Below are 19,848 nucleotides of genomic sequence, written 5' to 3'. Positions count from 1 at the left end.
CTTAGTAGAAATGATTTAGTTAGAATAATTCCCAAGGAAGATTAAAAATTTTAATATATAATACATTTTTTTAAAGTTTTTAAAAGTGTATTTAGAGCTGCTAAATAAAGGGGAGGGGCATGTAAACAGTACTAATTTAATCATTTTAGATTTGGTTTAGCCAGAACTGGAACACAGATATCAAATTTTTAGAACTAAAAATAAAAAAAAGATATGAGAGCTAGCTACCTCTCTTGCCACCTTCAGATGAGGATACTGAGGTCCAAAGAAGCAAAGTGACAAAGCCAGGAAGATTCCCAGTCTCCCTAGTAACAGTCTGACCTTCTTTCAGCCTCCTCAGATCATCAGTTGTGACACTTTTCTGAGCCAAGGGAATGTCTTTCAGATTAGCATGGTGTATATTCCACACTTCTGTCCGCCTAGAAGTGTTCTTGCCACTTGGCCTCCCTGGATTTCTACTCCAAAGGCTGTCTTTTTCAGTAAAGCCAAGTGTGCATGTCTTCAGGGTTTATCAGTGCATTTCACAGTCTTCCCTTGCTTAGCAGTGGAGCCAGACATTTCAGACGGCAACGGTGCCAATAAAATCAGCTCTTACCTACCTCTTCCAAAACTCCGTTTTTTATACCACTGATGGCACAAAGAGGATGTGAATACCAAACTGTCTGCCCTGTGAATTTGTTCTCTGCCTCTCCTATTCTCTGAATATCTGTTCCTCACTAGTGTCTTTCTTTAGGTTCTAGGGGAAGAAGTATTGTTTAAGAATGTAAAATTGAGGCATTGGTTAGAGAATCCTAAGACTATACCAGTAGAGAAAAGAGCATGTACATATTAGGAAATAGACTACAATTCTTTGGGCCTTTATGAGGAAAGCTGCTTCCCAGCCTCACTTACTGAGAGAACAGACTCATACCATCTAATAGATAATGTTAGATTTAGTCTAGCAGTTATGTTTATGCCTCCCTCCATCTCCCAACAGATGCCTTCCTGATTGTGGTTGAGTCAGCAATTTTATCATTACATTACAGTTACACTCAAGCTTCCTGAACTCAGACCCCATTTATTGTTATGATTAATTTGAAAACACTGGAAATAAAATTTATTAATAACAAAATAAGTGTTGGTCAGTGAGTTGATTAATGCCTTGAGCTTGTATGGGGATGTTTAAGCAAGTAAGAAAATGTTCTGACATTTGTGATGTAATTTAAGTGCTTGATAATTATAGTGATTTCTAACCAGCATACACAATCACCATTCATTTTCAGCAGATTTTTTTCAAGCACCTTCTATGTGCCAGGCCATGTTTTGGGTGCTAGAGGTAGATAACACAGTGAACCAAACAGCACAAATCCCCACCCTTGGTTAAGAGTGGGGAGGTAATCAAAGAATAAAATAAGGAGTATCACAAGTGGTGAAGAATAAAGTGAAAATAGAAGGGAAACAAGGGAAGACATTTCTTTTTTAAATAGGGCAGTCTGGGGTGGTGCGACAGTGGCTCAGCAAGCAGAATTCTTGCCTGCCATGTCAGAGACTCAGGTTTGATTCCCAGTGCCTGCCCATGCCAAAAAAAAAAAAAAAAAAACACTTAAATAGGGCAGTCTGGTAAAATAAGCAGATGACATATGGGCAGAGATTTAAATGAGGTGAGGAAGTGGACCACAAAGATATCTGGGAAAAAATTTTAAGCTTCTGAACAAGGAAGCCAGTATCGTTGAACACAGATGACCAGAGGGTAAAAAGTAAACTAGGAGGCCTGCATGTGACCAGGGACCAGATTCCATAGAGCCTTGTTAGAAGTTAGGCTTTTTACTGCAACTAAGATATGAATCTGCTGTAAACTTTGAGCTGATGTGTTAAAAACAATAAAGGTGGAAGTAGAGACCAGTTACAAGATATTATCCACAGCAGAAGACGATCATAGCAGTTCAAAAAGTGGCTATATTTTGAAGACTGAGACAAAAAGATTGGCTGATGGATTGAATATGTGGTGAGGAAAAAAGAAGTCATGAACCAGTCTACTGTTTTTTATGTGATAAACTAGAAATTTGGAGTTGTCATTTCTTGTGATGGGATGGAACACACCTGAAATTTAAGATGCTTATTAGACACCTGAGGAAGGTGTCATAGAGGTAATTAGATAGACAAATCCAGACTTCACGAGAGAAGTCTAGACTCAAAATAGAAATGTGGAAGCCACCACTCTATAAATGACATATAAAGCCATGAGACCTAGGAAAGTTACCTAGGAACTAATTGTAGATAAAGAAGAGACACAAGAACTGAGTCCTTGGGCACTCACATTTTAGGGAGATAGGAAGAACCAGCAAAGGAGTTTAAGAAGAAACAGCCAGTAAGGTAAGACAGTGTGGCCTGGAAGCCAAACAAAACATTTCAAGAAGAGAGAGATCAACTGTGTCAAATGCTGCTCTAGGTCAGTTGAGATGAATATTGTGGACGGGCCTTGGGTTTAACAAGCAGAAGTTACAGTAACTTTGAGAAGAATAGTTTCAGTTGAGCAATAGAGGCAAAATCTGGATAGAAGGAGTACGAGAGAGATCATAAGGGAGAAACTGGAGATAATGTGTATATAGGAAATGTTTTTGAGGACCTTTATTGGAAAGGGTTGCAGGGAAATGGGTCAATAAGTAGCTCATCAAGATGTGGGATCAAGAAAGCCAATGGCAGTTGTCCCAAGAGGGGAGAAGCAAGATTGGGTGGAGTGTTGTACTGGAGAGAAAGTGCTGGCTTTAGGCACCAGCCCAGACAGTCCATAGCAGCAGAAAGGAAAACCACATACCGAGTGCAGACAGAGACAGGTGGTTAGATGCCAGTGTGGGAATATGTGGAAGTTCTTTGCTGGTCTCTTATTTTCTTGGTGTTTAGGAAGCAAAGCCATCAGTTGAGGCTGGAGAAGGAGGAATTAAAAATTTAAGAGGAGAGATTAAAGTAGTAGAGTAAGGAAATAAACAGGACTAGAACAAATGCACTAGGTTGGCCAGGTAGCACTAAAGCGCACTTTCTTTGGTGGTCATGAAGTTAAAGCGAGGTTGATCAGCATGATTTTATGTTTTTCTGTAGCTACTTTAAGCTGTGTGTAGGCATGTAGACTAATTGTTCTCAGTAGGGGGTGATTTTGCCCCCACCCCTCCTGGGGATATTTGGCAATTTCAGGAAGCATTTTTGGTTGTCACAAGGTGGTGGGAGGTGCTGCTGGCATCTAGTGTGTAGATAGAGTCCAGGGATGTCACTAAACATTGTACAATAAACAGCAAAGTATCAATTTAAACTGTCCATAGAGCCACTGTTGAGAAACCCTAAATGTTGACAAAGAGTTTGATTGGGTTTTGCCAAGTGAGTATGACAAAGGGTGGGCCATGGGACATAATTAGGGTCAGAGGAAAGTGAGGGGCAGTGTAAAGGTAGGAAGATAAATGAACTGTTGATACCAGTGGCATTAAATAATTATTGGAGATGAGGGCCCTAGATGGAGTGAGGTGAAGGTGGTGGTTGTCAGAGAATAGGATCCTGGAAAGTGAGAAGGAACGATTTTTGGGTTGTGACAAGTTCCAGGTTATGACTATAGAGTGAGTGGCTGAGGTAGTAGATGAGATACTTAGAAGAAAGGCAGCCAAGGCACTGAGAGACCAGAATATTAGAAGAATTGTGCATGTTATTAAGATCACCAAGAACCATGAACGGAGTAGAGAAAGTAAGAGGTGGGTAGGTGTGGCCTAGGGCCTGGGAATCAGTAAAGAACTAAAAAGGACAGGTCCCAAGTCCCAGTGGGCAAGTCTGAGACCTGAGATTCACAAGAACACATCATTTCTGATACATATTTACTTTTTACAAATCCTCACAAATGTTCAAAATAGGCTCCTAATTAGTTGGATTATGCTGTATCCAGTGGTGTGCTGGTAAATGTTTAACAACTGACTCTGGGATGGGGGTGGTTTGTAGCCTTTGCTGATTCCCAAGGTGTAAATATTCCCACCATGGTGAATTTTGAACTGCTTAATGGGATGTCACTGAATGGGAAGTGGGAGAAAGGCACAGTGCTGGCTCTCATGAGCCAGTCATAGCTGGCCCCAGCACACCATTGCTTATGTTCATAAACTGTTAGGAAATACAACCATCAAATCTTGTTGCAGAATCATTCTTTTATGATAAAGGAAGAAGTTCATGGCGTATTAAGTGATGGGAGGGAAAAGGTATGTTTCTGAAAGGTATCATTCCAATTATGTTAAAAACTTTAACACATTTATGCATATGCATAAGACGGATATAACAATTTTAATAGTGACTATTTCTAGTCTGGAATTATGGTGAGTTTTATTTCCTATGTGTGTTGTTTGTAATTTCTAACTTTTTTGAACATTGACTTATTTAGCATGATTGTATCAATAGCTATATTTAATATAGTATATCTCAAAGTATCCTATTATTGTTTGGTGTTTTACCTAAAATAGCTTAGGAATAATTTCCTAAACCTTGTTTTGGGGGAGAGATTTTTTTTTTTCAAAGGAAGTTATTTTATGAATAAATATGAATTAAATACCGACGAAATAGAAAATTATCTGATAACATAAATTGAGAAGACGAAAACAACTCAGAAAAAAGAATCATCTGATTCTTAATTGTAAGATAAGGGGTACAGAGTCTCCTTTATATTATATTTTGAAAGTAAGTAATATATTTTGAAAATATTTTTAATATTCATCTTCATGTTATTCAGTGTTTTCATTTTTGAGTTATTTTCTATAAAATTCTGCTTCATTCTCATTAGAAGCATTTTTCTGTGTTTACATGTCCTCATAGATATTTTTAATGACTATAGTGAAATTTTCTTAATCTTTTCCCCAGTGTATATTTATTATACAGCCTGTTTTTCCACTATGAGGTAATATATGTAAGCACTTAGTAATGTGTCCCCATAGGAGACCCAAAGTAAATGTTTGTTGAATTTTACCCTAAGGGAACAGTACAGCAGGAGAAAATAGTTCTTAGAAGCAAGATTTCTTAGTCAAAGTAAGTATGCCAATGCTTTCATGGCTCCTGAAATGTATTTAGCATATTTCTGTCCAAAGTGGCTATACTAGTTTCTAAGGGTGCACTGCTTTTTCATTTCAAATCACTTAGGCACGTGGTAGAATAGATTTTCCTGTGGTGACATCTTTTAATATCATCTGATTTTCTTGTCCTCAAAAATAGCAAAGCCATCCCAAGAACCCAAATGACAAACATCGTAGCAAAAAGTGCAAAGATCCTAAACCACGGGTAAAGAAGTTGAAGTACCACCAATACATTCCACCAGATCAGAAAGGTGAGAAGAATGAGCCGCAGATGGACTCCAACTACGCCCGCCTGCTTCAGCAGCAGCAGCTGTTCCTGCAGCTGCAGATCCTGAGCCAGCAGCAGCAGCACTACAACTACCAGACCATCCTGCCTGCGCCCCTCAAGTACGGGCTGGGGGCCAATGCTTTCTTCATAAGGGGGCTGGACTGTGGTATTTTATGAGGCATCATAAGTTACTAAAAGGATTTGCAGTCAAGGATTATTTTCATTTTATTGTCAGCAAAGCTTATCACCCAGTGCCTAAAGTCACCCTGGTAAAATGGCCCACGTTCCAGTCTAGTTTGTCTTCCAGAATAGATTTTGAACTTTTCAAATGATAAATGCCTTTTCACATTATTCGTCTAGGAGAGATTTGACCATTATATATTCAAAGCAGTACTGACGCTTTGTCAGGGAAATAAGACGTACAAAGCCTGAGGTAAACAAGTTAAAAAGATAAATGAGCACAAAAGCTGGAGAGGTCAAGGAAAGCTTTGTGAAAAAGACAGGATTTGCTTATGTGGAAGAGCTCAGGAGGGGCTCTTCCAAGTAGAGGGAAATTATATGAGTGCAAATACTGAGGGAGGGATGAGCAATGCCAATTTATTGCATTGGTTAAGAATTTTGCAATAAATTAGACATGAGATGATAAAAGGGAACTGATGGAAAGGAATAGATAATAGACATTTCAAAACACAATAAGTTCTTGGTGACCAACAACTGGAGAAGGAAGATGTTTCCAAAGTTTGAGCCCTGGATGATTGGGAGAATGGTGTACCACAAATTATCAGTTCAAAATAGGAGAGACAGAAGGAAGTTCGTTCTGACAGTTGCTAAGAATGAATTCATAGCAAGAAATCCATAGCTAATTTTAATTATTCTAGACATACACCCCCAATCTGCTTTTTCTAGGAAATACAGATTTTTAAAATGCTAACACCCTGTTCTTCATTTTTCCCATTGCTCAGAGGAAAAGTAATATTTGCATTTAACTCTAGAAAAAGAGATATAAGCAATGTCCCATTACAAGGAAAAAGTATCTTTGATCAAGCCATTCATTTTATTATAATGTGATCCTTAGAACTCTGCTTCTTTTTCCTACACATAGGCTAAGGATACCTTTCCTTAAGTGGCCCCTATTTTCTAGGAGTCAAAAGGCTAGTGGAGGATAAGGACCGACTAAAAAGTTTCTGTTTAAAAAAAAAAAATCTCATATGGTAATGATTATCAATTCATTTTTTTCTTCTAAGATTCAAATATCTCAAAAAAAGTTAAACCTACTTGTAATTCAGACTTTATCATGAAGCCCTTAAATTTAAAACCTCAGGACATACAGATGAAAAAAGAAATAATTTTGTAGAGCATGTTATGTTGAGAGAGCGAGCAAGCAGGCCTGAGTGAGCTGTGGATATCATAAGGGAACCAGGAAAGAACAAAGAGAATTGGAAGAGTATCAGAATTAAATTGCTGCTATTTTACAGTTTTGGCCAGGACAGAGGGAGGCATCCTCCACTGCTGCTGTCCTTTAACACCAATGGTAATAACAACAGTGATGATAGCTAATATTTATTTACTATTTGCCCCAAGCTCAGCACTTTAATAATCGTCCTCACAAAATCTGGGAGGAGTTGATAGTATTGACCCCATTTTACCGATGAGGAAACCTAAGCACATAAAAGGATTGTTTTGTGGTATAATCTATGGAACAGTCTTTGCTGTAATGAAAGAATTTGGCTGTGTGAAGCTGACTGTGTAGATGGGAAGAGTATATCTGAGGTGTGGGGTAGCTGAACTCTAAACACGTTTCTTGTCCTTCCCTTAGGTCTTAACTCCTTTCACCTCCTCAAGCATTCCCACCATTAGAACAATCAAGCCACCAGCCCAAAGAAAAATCGATACAAAAAGATCCAGAAACTAGGAGGAGGAAAGAACCCTTATTTTTGTGTATTATTTCACCACACAAAGTCTGAACATAAGTTCTGTTTAATTTCCAAAACCAAACACTGGAGATGTTTTCTAGCACATTTAATTTTACCATATTCCATTATAAGAAACTGAATTTGGAAGTCCTGTGGAACTCACAGTAGTGGAATTTTATCTGTATAAAGTTTCCCCTTGGTACACTGGAAAGAGCAAAAACCTAAAAAGATTGGGATTTAGTGTCAGCTTTTCCACACACGGCCCAATAGGTCCTGGAAGGTCACTTTTCTCTGAACTTCAAGTTCTTGTCTACATAGTTATCACGTTCACCAGGCCCCCCTTTTTTTTATTCTGTTGATTTGGGGGAAACAAAACTTAGTTTTGTTATTTTAAAGATTAAATTACTCAACTGTTAATCTTGGGACCAAGTACAGTACTATAGATTCCCAACCCAAAAGACAGCCTGAATAATTACTTCAAGCCAAACATTCCTGATGGGGACAATATTGCCCTTAGGGAGTGAAAGTTGATTTGGAGGCAGAGTTGGAGAAGGTGAAAAAATCTCATTCTTTTTTATGTACAACGTGCAAACATAGAGTACCTAATAGATATACAGTATATCTGTGGAAATAAAATTTCATGGGGAGGGTTATTTGGAAAAAAATGTCTTAAAAGGGCTCCTTGATTCCGGACCATGCACCCCCACCCCAACCCCAAAAAGGGGGATTGCTCCTTAAGTTGACAGTAATGAAAATAAGGCTAAGAAACACTAATTTAAATAATTTATTTTTGTAATTCTAACAGAGTTTAAAAGTAGAATTTTTAGGGCAATAAGAATACATAAAATATTTGTCATTTCATCGAAACTTCAAGAAACTTCATCTCAGATACTTCAGTATTTAGCTTGAGGCAGGTTTGTAAAGACCCCAAAATGAATGGCAAAAGGTAGCTGTTGACAAGCACAGATCAGCTTCAATACAGACTTCCTACAACTCATTTAAGGACACTCATCCAGTTGTGTTGCATGTGCACTTGGGAAGAACATGTATTCTGCTTTTAATGATGGCATGTTCTGTGTATGTGTGCTAGGACTATTTGATTTATATAGTATTGTTCAAGTCCTCTGTTACCTTGTTGATCTTCTACCTGCTTGTTCTCTCAATCTGCTTATTGAAAGATTCTGACTATTATTGTGTACTTTCTGTTCCTCCAGTTCTGTCCATTTTTACTTCATATATTTTAGGGCTCTGGTGTTAGGTATGTACAGGCTTATAATTGTTATATCTTCTTGATAATTGAATCTTATCAATATATAATGTTATTCCTTGTCTTCTGTAACTTTTTTTTACCTAAAGGCTATTTTTTCTGACAAGAATATAGCTACCCCATTCTCTTTTGGTTATTATTTGCATGACATATCTTTTTACAGCCTTTCATTTTCAATAAAAGTCTTTGCATCTAAAGTGTCTTTCATAAACAACATATAGATGGACCATGTGTTTGTGTTTGCCCATTCTACCAATTTCCGCCTTTCAATTGGAGAGTTTAATATATTCATATTTTTTTCATTCACTTTTTTTAGAATTTCTCACTTCATTTTAATTCCAACAAAATTCATCATTCAGTATAATACCAATGACACTTTATTCTACATTGTTGTCCTACATTTCATTAGAAAATCTTGTTCAGAATTCTTGAATCTTTGCTGATTGAGTGCTAAAGGATCTGTATAAAAGATTTCATATTTACACTGAATTTTCTGATGTGAAATCCAACTGAAGAGTTTCCAAAATTGACTTTAGGATTGTTGATTCCTCAGCATAAGAATATTAATGCTAAGGCTGAGTGATCACTGAAGACATGCCTTCATTCGTGACACCTATGAGTCTTATACAGTGTGAATTTGCACTTGGCGTACAAGTGTTGTTTGAATAAATGATTTTGTTATTTTTCATGAATAACATCCCCAGCTTGCATTATCTGGCACTGTCTCAAGGAGCTTCATCCTGTGTTACAGACTTGCCTGTTCATCAGGAGGAGCAGTAGATACAGACTCTTCCACTTTCATTACATGCACATTATGATTTTTCTCATGTTGTATGACTATTGAAGGCTTTTATACACGTGTGACATTTATACTGATCTTCTCCAGTACAAATTGGTTAGATTGATGTAGTAGTCAGGGTAACTAAAAGCACTAACCAAATTTATTACAGTGTTTTTTGCTCAGTGTGTGCGTTTTCTACCATGTTTATAGGTTCACTCAAGGCCTGAAATCACTTCCATATACAAGACTCTTTTGTATGAGTTATCTTATGTCATCTAAGATCAGAGTATTGACTGAAGCCTTTCACATATATGGCATTCATAGGGTTTCTCTCCAGTTTGGGATTTATCCTGTTGCCTAAGGTTATAGAAATAAACTGTTTCCCCACATAGATGATATTCTATGGTCTCTCTGAAGAGTGAGTTTTCTCATGTTTTCTAAAGGCAAAATGATAAGTGAAGGCTTTCCCACAAAGATGATACCAATAGGGTCACTACACTGTGAGCAGTCTCATGTTGTCCAAGGACAGAACACCGAGTGGCGGCCTTCCCACACAGATGGCAGTCATACTGTTTCTGTCCAGGGTGAGTTCTCTCATGGTGTCTAATCCATTCACATTGAATTACTGATAAGGATGGATTTGCTTCTTCCACTTGGCAATTTGTTTTCCGCATAGCGTGTTTTTTTATTTCTCAATTCTTCTATTACTGCCTTTTTGTATTTAGTTAATTTTAGTAGTGTCCCATTTTCATTCCCTTTCCTTTTCTGTATATTTTCTAGTTATTTTCTTAGTGGCTACCTTGAAGATTACAATTTACAACAATGGAGTTTCAGTATACAAATACTCTGCTTCTATACATCTCTGTCCCTTCTCCTTCATAGTGTTATTTTCACAAATTAAATCTTTATATGTTGTGTGCTTATTAAAACGCATTTATAATCATTGTTATCATTTGCCTTTTAAATCACATAGGGAACAAAAGAGGAGTTATAATTCAAAAGTACAATAATACTGGCTTTTACATTTACCCAAATAGTTATCTTTACTAGTGTTCTTTACTTCTGCTTAAGGCTTTGAGTTACTGTCTAGTGTCCTTTCCTTTCAGCCTAAAGGACTCATCATTTTAGCATTTCTCATTGGATAGCTATATTAGTAATAAACTCCCTCAGCTTTTCTTTATCTGGAAATGTCTTAATCTCTCCTTCATTCGTGAAGGATAATTTTGTCAAATATAGAATTCTTGCTAGACAAATGTTTTTCTTTCTGGACTTTAAATGTGTCATCCTTATGGATTCTTCATGGTATCCATGGTTTCTGATCAGAAATTAGCTGTTAATCTTTGAGGATGGGTTGTATGTGATGAATCAGTTCTTGCTGCTCTCAAAATTCTGTCTGGCTTTTGACATTTTTGACTATAATGTGTCTTGGTGTGGGGTCTCTGAGTTTATCCTGCTTGGAGTTAATAGAGCTTCTTGGATGTGCATATTCATGCCTATAATGAAATTTAGGAAGTTTGGGCCATTATTTCTTCAAACAGTTTTCCAGCCCTTGTCTCTTCCTGCTACTACTTTAATGAGTATGTTGGTATGCCTGATGGTGTCCCATACGTCCGTCTGTTCATTGTCTTCATTATTTTTTCTTTCAGCTCCTCAGTTGCCTTTATGTTCAAGACCTCTGATCCTTTCTCCTGCCTGTTCAAATCTGAATTTTTTACTTGTTATTGTGCTTTTCAGCTCCAGAATTTGTTTGGTTCCTTTTCATAATTTGTCTCCTTACTGATATTCTCATTTTGTTCCTACTTCATATTCCCAATTTTCATTAGTTATTCATGATTTCCTTTAGCTCATTGTGCATTTTTAAGACAGCTGATTTAATGGCTTTGGCTATCAATTTTAACATTGGGCTTCTTCAGGAAGGATTTCTGCCAAATTCATTTTTTTTCCCTGCAAATGGGCCACATGTCCTATTTCTTTGTATGCTTTGTTATTTTTGTTGACAACTGGACTTTAAGTATTATAATGTGGTACCTCTAAAAATCTGATTCTCCCACTCCTCAGGGATTGCAGATTTTTTTCCTTATTGAGTACTGGAGCCATTTGTGACTTTTACTTACTATTTTTGTAAAATGTGTATTCCTTGTAATTTGTAGTCACTGATAATTTCCTTAAATGTCTGGTTCCAAAAAGGAGGTAGAGGAGCATGTGCTCATTTAATCTTCTGATAGGCTTTACCACGAGGATAAGCCACTGTAGCCCAAGAGGGCCAAAACCAAGGCAAACATTTGTACCAGTCTCTGGGAATACCACTAGACCAACCAAAACACCAATCCCCAATTTTTGGAGAACAAGGTCCCCATTGCCACCACTCCAGAAATGTAGATTGCTTGCCAAAGCTGTGGCAAGGCTGAGAAATGAAGGACATTAGCTGGTCCATGAACACTGCACGCTTAATAAAAGATCAGCAGTCTTTCCATCAGGCACTCACCTTGTTGTTTTAGGTGTCTCATCAGTTTTCAGAGTTCCAAAATAATTGATTTCAAGCACTCTTTCCAGCTCAATAGTTGCTTCAGTGGAGGTATCAAGCCCAAGAATTTCCTACTCTGACATTTTGCGGATTGAGTCTCATCCAACTATGGATCTCACCCCATAAGCATTGTTAACCTTAGATCTCTATTTCAGAATGGTGAATTAAGAATCTATTTGGTTTTTACACCAAAGCTTTGCAACAACCATAAAGCTGCAGTGTAGGTGCATGTGTATCTTTTAATAGGCATTGACCTCCCAGAAAAGGAAATGCTAATGCTTCCAAGAATATCACAGATGGAAGAGGTTAAGGAAAGATCTGCCTTTGATATGGAAAGGGGTTTAGGGAAGTTAATACAAAGCACCCATCTTTTACGACTTGACAACTGATTTGCTAACATTTTTTAAATAAACTTTTTAATTGAAATATATATACATAAAAGTGTGTAAGTAGAAATTGATACCAAAGTAAACATGCCCCTATAACCACCACCTAAATTAATAAATGAAACATTATCAGTTTCCCTGCAGAATCCCCCTTATATCCCCAAAGAATAGTTTTGCCTGTTTTTGAACTTTATATAAATGCAATTTTTTAGTACTTTTGTGTGTCTGGCTTTTTTTGCTCAACATTATGTTTGAAAGATACAGCTTTCTTGTTGCAGATGACAGTAGTTACTTTTTATTGCTGTTTAGTATTCCATGTATGACTATATCATAATTTATCCCTCATATTCTTGATGGACAGGTTGCTTCCAATTGGAATAATGCTATAATAAGTACTCTGATCTTTGACTTTTGGTACACATATATGTGTCTTTCTGTTGGGTATCTGTTTAGGAATGGAATTGCTGGGTCATAGGATAGGTATATGTTTAACTTTAGTAGATACTATAAAATAGTTTTCCAAAGTTATACCGATTTACATTTCTACCTCCAGTGTACAAGAGTTCTAGTTGCTCTAAGTACTTGGTATTGCCAATGCCATTCATTATAGCAGTTCTACTGGGTACTGATTGGCATTTCTTTGTGATTTTAATTTTCCTCATACTTAATGAAGTTGAGTACTTGTCCATATATTTATTGACCACTTAGATATACTCATTTTCTTTAAGATAATAGTTGATAATGATCTCTCTCTGCCCCCCCCCCGCCCATTTTTCACTGGGTTTTCTCTTTTTCTTACTGATTTGTAGGGCTTTTTAATATATTTTAGATATGAGGCCTGTGTCAGAAATGTCTTACAAGTTTCTTCTGTTCTGTGGCTTAACTTTTCACTATCTTAAGGTGTCCCTTTTAGTTACTAGTTTTTGTGTCCTGCTTAATAAATCTTTGCCTATCCAAAGAACATGAAGATAATATCCTAAGTTTTATTCTAGAAGCTTCATTGTTGTTTTGGTGTTTTTTCTTCCAGCATGGCAGGAGACAGTTCTGCCACTGAGCCACTGTCGCACCACCCTAGAAGCTTCATTGTTTTACCATTCACGTTTAGATTTGGGAAATTATATGATGTATAGAGATCAATCAAGAGGCTCTTTTTTCCTGAATGAATATCCAGCTGGCCCAGCACCATGTATTTCAAGGACCACCTTTCTCCATCGCCTTGGAGTGTGATCTTTGTGATAACTCAGGAACCTGTATATGTGGTCTCTGTTTCTCAGTTCTCTTTTCCATTTATTTGTCTTTCTGTCCTTGCATCAACACTACACTGTTTTGATTACTGTGGCTTTGTAATAAATGTTGGTATCTGGTGATGTGATTCTTCTAACTTTACTTCTTCAAGGATGCCACAGCCATTCTTGGCCATTTTCATTTCCATATAAAGCTTAGAAACACCTTCTAAATTGCCACCAAACAAAACCCTTAGGTATTTTTATTGGGATCTAATTTAATTGACATTTTATTGAGTCTTGTAGTCTATGACTATGTTTTTTTTTCTATTCAAAAATTAACAGTCAAACTGATAATAGAAAGCGACAGCAAACCCAGAAATTATTTTATTATGAACTTTAATTTTCCTTTTCTCTTGAAGGCCACTCAATGACAAAAATAACAACAGTGGGAATTCAGCTTTGAATAGTACCACGCCAAACACACCAAGACAGAACACATCTGCTCCTGTGAGGAAGCCAGGACCACTGCCTTCTAGCTTGGATGAGTTAAAGGTGATAATTAATTCTAAGTAGAGCTTATTCACCCATAAGCACCACAAAATGTAAATAATTTTCCAGATTTGTCTAGCAGATTTAAGTAGTTTGAATAGACATACAATTTACCAAAACCATGATAACGTTTACAGAGACACTTTCTTTTTACTTTCAGTAAGGTTCTTTTAAAACAATAACTCTCATTTATTGAGGACATATTATATACCAAGCCCATACCACTTCTGTTTGCCTCCAGAGGCTGTAATTTTCTTCTTCCCTGCCCATGCCAAGTTTGAGAGAACCAAGAATTGTAACAGTTAAAAACATGAACTCTAGGGCCAAGCCTTCCTGGGTTCTCCTAGCTCAGCCTTCTAGTATCTGTGGTACCTCAGGCCAGTAATTTAAACTCTCTCTGCCTCAATCTTTTCATATGTAAAATACAGCTAATAATAAAACCTACTTCATAGAGTCATGTGAAGATTAAATTGAAAGAATACGTGCAAAGCACTCGCACAGTGTCTGGCACATGATTACTAGTCAATAAAGGTGCCTGTTTTCATCATCATAATGCCTAGTAGTAAATCTTTTCTTTGACCTAAAGGAAGAGTTACCCTTAGAATCCCTTACTTTATCATGGGCTCTCAAGTTCTTCAGTTCTCCAGTTTAATGTGTAAAAAAAAAAAAAAAGAAAGAACTGTCCCATTTTTAGATATGCAGTAACACCAAGGTCTCTGTCTCTGCCTTTTTCCATCATGAAAAATACCATAGGTTTATCAGAAAGTTAAATACCAAAAGAGGAAATCTGATATGTTTGTACTATTTCTAGGTATCAGAACTCAAGACAGAACTGAAGTTAAGGGGTCTGCCAGTGTCGGGCACCAAACCCAACCTTATTGAACGCCTGAAACCCTACCAGGAATTGAACAGCAGCGGCCTTGCTGCAGGTGGTATCGTGGCAGTGTCAACCTCTGCCGTCGTCACCAATAACCCTGAAGTCACCATGGCCTTGCCTGTTACTACACTACATAACTCTGTAACTAACTCAGTCTCCACTTTCAAGGCAGAATTGTCATCTGCTGGAACTAGCAACTTGGCTCCTGTTGAAAGTGTTACTTCTCCTCTGCCAATCTCACCATCTCCCTCCGAACAGTCTAGTCTCAGTACTGATGACACAAACATGGCAGACACTTTCACTGAGATTATGACCATGATGTCTCCTTCACAGTTCTTGTGTTCTTCTCCTTTGAGAGTGACAAATACTGAAGACAGCTTAAGTCCAACCAGCAGCACTCTGTCCAGTCTGGAACTGGATGCAGCTGAAAAGGATCGCAAGCTCCAGGAGAAAGAGAAGCAGATTGAAGAGCTAAAGAGGAAACTGGAACAAGAGCAGAAGCTCGTGGAAGTACTTAAAATGCAACTTGAGGTTGAAAAACGGGGCCAGCAGCAGCGGCCACCGGAACCCCAGCCCAGCACATCAGCTAATTCTGCCAATAAGTTAGATCAAAAACAAGGCAATGTTGCTTCTGCTGTCAAAGATGAGACTTCACTCACTGACTGTTGCAGCTCAAGGCAACCCATCCCTGTAGCCAGCCATTCTGTAGGCCAACCTGTCTCTACAGGCAGCCAGACCCTTGTTGCCAAAAAGGCTGTAGTTATCAAGCAAGAGGTACCTGTGGCTCAAGCAGAGCAGCAGAGCATCGTCTCACAGTTTTACGCGAGTTCCCAGGGACAGCCTTCGCCTGCCGTTGTTGCTCAGCCTCAGGCTTTACTGACCACACAAACTGCTCAGCTGCTGCTCCCCGTATCCATCCAGGGCTCAAATGTCACCTCAGTCCAGCTCCCAGTAGGCAGCCTCAAACTCCAGGTGTGAAGTGTGTCTTCTAACTTCCTTGTCTTACAGCACATGTAGAACAGAAACTCTGCTAATGATAAAACCATAACTGAGTGTCCTCCTATGTGCATCCAAATTAGGTCTCACAATTATAGAAAACTTGTGGTAGTGGGGGAGTAGTAAAGATTTAGAATAGCTAGCACTGCCTTTATACAGTAAAAACAAATGTGGAATGCTTTTCTATCTCTATTACCTTTTTTCTTTTGGTGCATGGTCTGGGAATTGAACCCATCGCAAGCATTCTACCACTGAACCACCCATGCACCCCTTATCTCTATTACCTTTTATCTTTTAATGAACATAGTCTATCATATATGTTGACATTTTAAAATACCAGTAATGTCATAAAATAGCTACGGCTGTTGAGCACTTCTCATGTGTAAGGCACAGCATCCAGTACTTTTTGGCTTACTTCACTTAATCCTCCCTCTCGCCCGAAGAACCAAGTGATATTCCCACTTCTAGATAAGGAAACAGAGGCCTAGGAAGATTTAGTAAGTTACCAAAGGACACAGCTAGGATGTAACAGAGCTAGCATTTGGAGCTTTGACTCCAGAGCTTTTACTCTCATACCTTTTCCTATATTCTGTCTCTCAAAATTAGTTCTAGAAAGCCATCATTAATGTCAAGATATCTAAACTAAGGAAAATATTACTTCAAATTTAGGACTGACAATGTTATTGAGAGATAATAAAACACTAATTAATGTAAAATTTCATTTTATGCCTATATAACCTATGTAATTATATTACATTCTTTTATGTAATGCAGTATCGGTGGGTTTGTATGGTTTTTTTGTGGGGGTGCATGATCTGGGAATCGAACCCAGGACTCCCGCATTGAAGGCAGGCATTCTAACCACCGAACTACCTGTACACCCAGTATTGGTAGGTTTGAACCAAGTGTGAAACACAGGTAAACAGGAAATCCTTTGGAGCACTGTTCTTCAATCTTGACTACCAAAATACCCTTAACAGCAGAGAGGAATACGCTTGTACCCCTAGGGTTAACAGGCTTGGCTCAAAAGATCCTTGGCATGTGCAAAAATTCTGATTCTCCTCTTTTAGCTTTAAAGCACCAGCAAATTTAAAAATCTGCATCATAACATATCTTTTGGAAAATATTTTTGTCCAACTCTTCCATTAGATTTGATTTTCTAAGAACAAGAACTACTTTTTATATTGTGGCTGTGTGTACCCCTGCACACTGCTGCCTATATCCAGAGAGTGCACATACTCCAGCTTAAGAAGCAGGAATTTGGACAAGGAAATAGAATTTGTGGCTATTAAAAGTGCTGCAGAAAGGGCGCGCGGGTAGTGCAGTGGTTAGAATGTCCACCTTCCATGTGGGAGACCCGAGTTCGATTCCCAGACCATGCACCCAAAAAAAAAAAAAGTACTGCAGTTCCTGACCTATGTATATGCATAGCTGTAATAGGTTCTTTTTATTTCAGTTTTCTATTTTCCCCAGATTTCCAAATGATGACCTTAGCCACATAAACAATAAGAACATAAAAATACTTCTGTGGTGTTTAAATCTCTGATTTAAAATTAAGATTCAAATTTATATACATATAAATTGAAGTCATTTAATCTGAAATGCCAGTCAGCAATCTATTACTAAACAGTCTTAGGACATATATTTCTCTATTCAAATAAATCTGATTTTAAATACTCATTAAAATCTGAAGAGGGCCATGAAAACTGTCTGCAAACATTTTGTCTTATTTTGTTCTAGATAAAATCCCCAAGTGAACGTTTATTCCATATCTAAACTTTTGATTCTAACGATAAAATTTATTATTTTTATTCACCTCCTAGACTCCACCACAAGCAGGCATCCAGACTCAGCCTCAAATAGCAACTCCTGCACAAATGTCAACTGCTCCTGCCTTGTCCTCTGGGTTGGCCCAGACCATACCTCAGAAACAAGACACTTTCACACAGCATGTTCTCAATCAGCCTCAACAAGTCAGAAAGGTTAGTGGATGCTAGCAAGTAACAACAGCTTGTTGCTTGATTTTACTATCACCCAGTCATCCATTCAACAAGCATCTTCTGAAGTCTCCTCGGAGTGGGAAACTCCCTGCTTGGTCTTCTCTATGATCACTCTCTCATCAGGGGGGTCTTAGGTCAGATGCCATTTGGTTATAGATTATCCAATGATTTGGGATGGAAAAAGAAGTTCTTACTACTAAAAGAGAGCTCACCTTAACAGTCAAACCCTTTATCCAAGTTTTTTTTTTTTTAATTCTCCTATTTACTGGGTTTTTTAGAAATTCTTTTCAAAGTAAAACATTTTATGGGAAAAAAATTACTGTTCCCAGGGAAACGATATTTGAAGATGAAAAAATACTTCTGAAATTTTTATCTTGACAATGATCTTTATAATGTTACGTTTAGGATTTTGTCATCCTACAAATTATTAGCCAGAGGATCTAGGTCTGGTTATCATTCTGGTTCACTATTTTCTGCATATTTAGTCTTTAACAAAATGTACTCACTTTCTCTGCATATTGGTCTAGTACTTAGTGTCCTCTATACAAGTTCTTACCAAAATAGGGTGTTAAATAGCTCCAAAAGTTAAAAAAAACTCCCCCTCATCCAGTAGGTGGAGCTAAATGCACGTCTCTTTGTCAAAAAGATACCTGAGGGCCTTAAAAGTAGGTCTTACTTTTTTTTTGCGGGGGGGGGGGGGGGGGGGGGGCCGGGGGAGTGGGGGCCGGGAATCAAACCTTGGGTCTCCAGCATGGCCAGTGAGCATTCTACCACTGACCCCTGTGCACCTGGGTCTTACAATTTTAAACCTCGAGAATAATTACTAGTCCCAGAGTTTTAATCTTCAACATTAAAGGACCCAGATAATTAATACACCTGTAGAGAAGCCAGAAGTAGTTTGAACTGCTTAGGCTAAGGCAAATTTAAGAAGAGACAAAAGGCCTCTCGCCTCAGCAACAGTCACAATTAATGCATGTTCTCTTTAGGAAGCTCCTCTGAGAAATGCAGTGAGGAAGAAATTATGCTTGCATATTCTTTAGCTTGAGGAAAGCGCAAAATATCATGTTAGTGTAGCTATAAGCTCAGGAAATATTCAAATATTAGGACAGATTTTTGGGGGCGTTTTAGGGAAGAAAGGGATAAACAGTTTCTTGACAGGTAAATATGGGCTTAATCACTAAGTCTCAAAATTCTAGACTTTAGAATCATTCCAGTTTTTAACAAATATAAGGAAATGTATCTTTTTCAAATAGATATGTTTATAGAACTCATCACCCAAAGAAGTTGTACTGTTTGGAAAGGACATATATATATATGCATGTATCCTCTCACACTAAAAAAACATGTATATGTATTCATAATAAAAATATAAGGGAAGAGGTTTTCTCTTTCGGAATAATATTAGTATAAAGTACATTAAATATTCCTATGGAGAAACCAGGTTCTTTGAAATACATCTGTAAAAGCCCTAAAGCCTGACAGGACTAAACATTTCGGGATTCCATGGGAAGAAAGTCCCATCTCTGTCTGATACAGCAAAGGACTGCCTCTCAGAAGGGGGTGGATTTTAGACAGGGCCTTGAATTTAAAAGATTAGAACAAGTTTTCAGAAAACTATGGGGAATTCAGCATGGCCTACATGGTTTAGGGTAGGATGGAAGAGGAGCCAGGTAGGAAGAATTACATGCAAGCCGGAGAGGTAGAGCTTAAACACAGGCCAGTGGAGTTTTAGGCAGGAGTGTGGTAGCAACTCAGGTTTGTGTCTAAGAATATAATTTTAGTGGAGGGTTGTTAGCCTGGGAGGCACAGCTAGGCGGCTGTGGCATTATTCGAGTGAAAGATACCGACCTGTGTCAGGATAGCAATTAAGAGAACAGAGCCTCCTTCAAGAGACAGCTCTAAAACATGTGAGTGCTGGGGAAGAAAACAGGGGTGACTGATGGCTCCATTTTCCAAAGTTTAAAACATTAAATAAAACAGAAGGCAAAACCAAGA

At 37.9% G+C, this 19,848-nt stretch overlaps 1 protein-coding gene across 12 annotated transcripts in view; it reads left to right on the top strand.

Moving 5' to 3' along the window:
- MRTFB (myocardin related transcription factor B) overlaps window positions 1–19,848 on the top strand; it is a 294,808-nt gene that overhangs the window by 257,890 nt on the left and 17,070 nt on the right. For all 12 annotated transcript variants that reach the window (XM_077141744.1, XM_077141742.1, XM_077141748.1 and 9 more), the window contains 4 exons: window positions 5,206–5,453; window positions 13,851–13,983; window positions 14,792–15,829; window positions 17,677–17,835. In XM_077141744.1, coding sequence (XP_076997859.1) covers window positions 5,206–5,453; window positions 13,851–13,983; window positions 14,792–15,829; window positions 17,677–17,835 — 1,578 coding nt within the window. The remainder of the gene's footprint in view (window positions 1–5,205; window positions 5,454–13,850; window positions 13,984–14,791; window positions 15,830–17,676; window positions 17,836–19,848) is intronic.

Source organism: Tamandua tetradactyla, chromosome 23, assembly GCF_023851605.1.
Source record: "Tamandua tetradactyla isolate mTamTet1 chromosome 23, mTamTet1.pri, whole genome shotgun sequence".
NCBI lineage: Eukaryota > Metazoa > Chordata > Mammalia > Pilosa > Myrmecophagidae > Tamandua > Tamandua tetradactyla.
The sequence above is the reverse complement of the archived record's forward strand: the minus strand, read 5'-3'. Positions and strand labels throughout refer to the sequence as shown.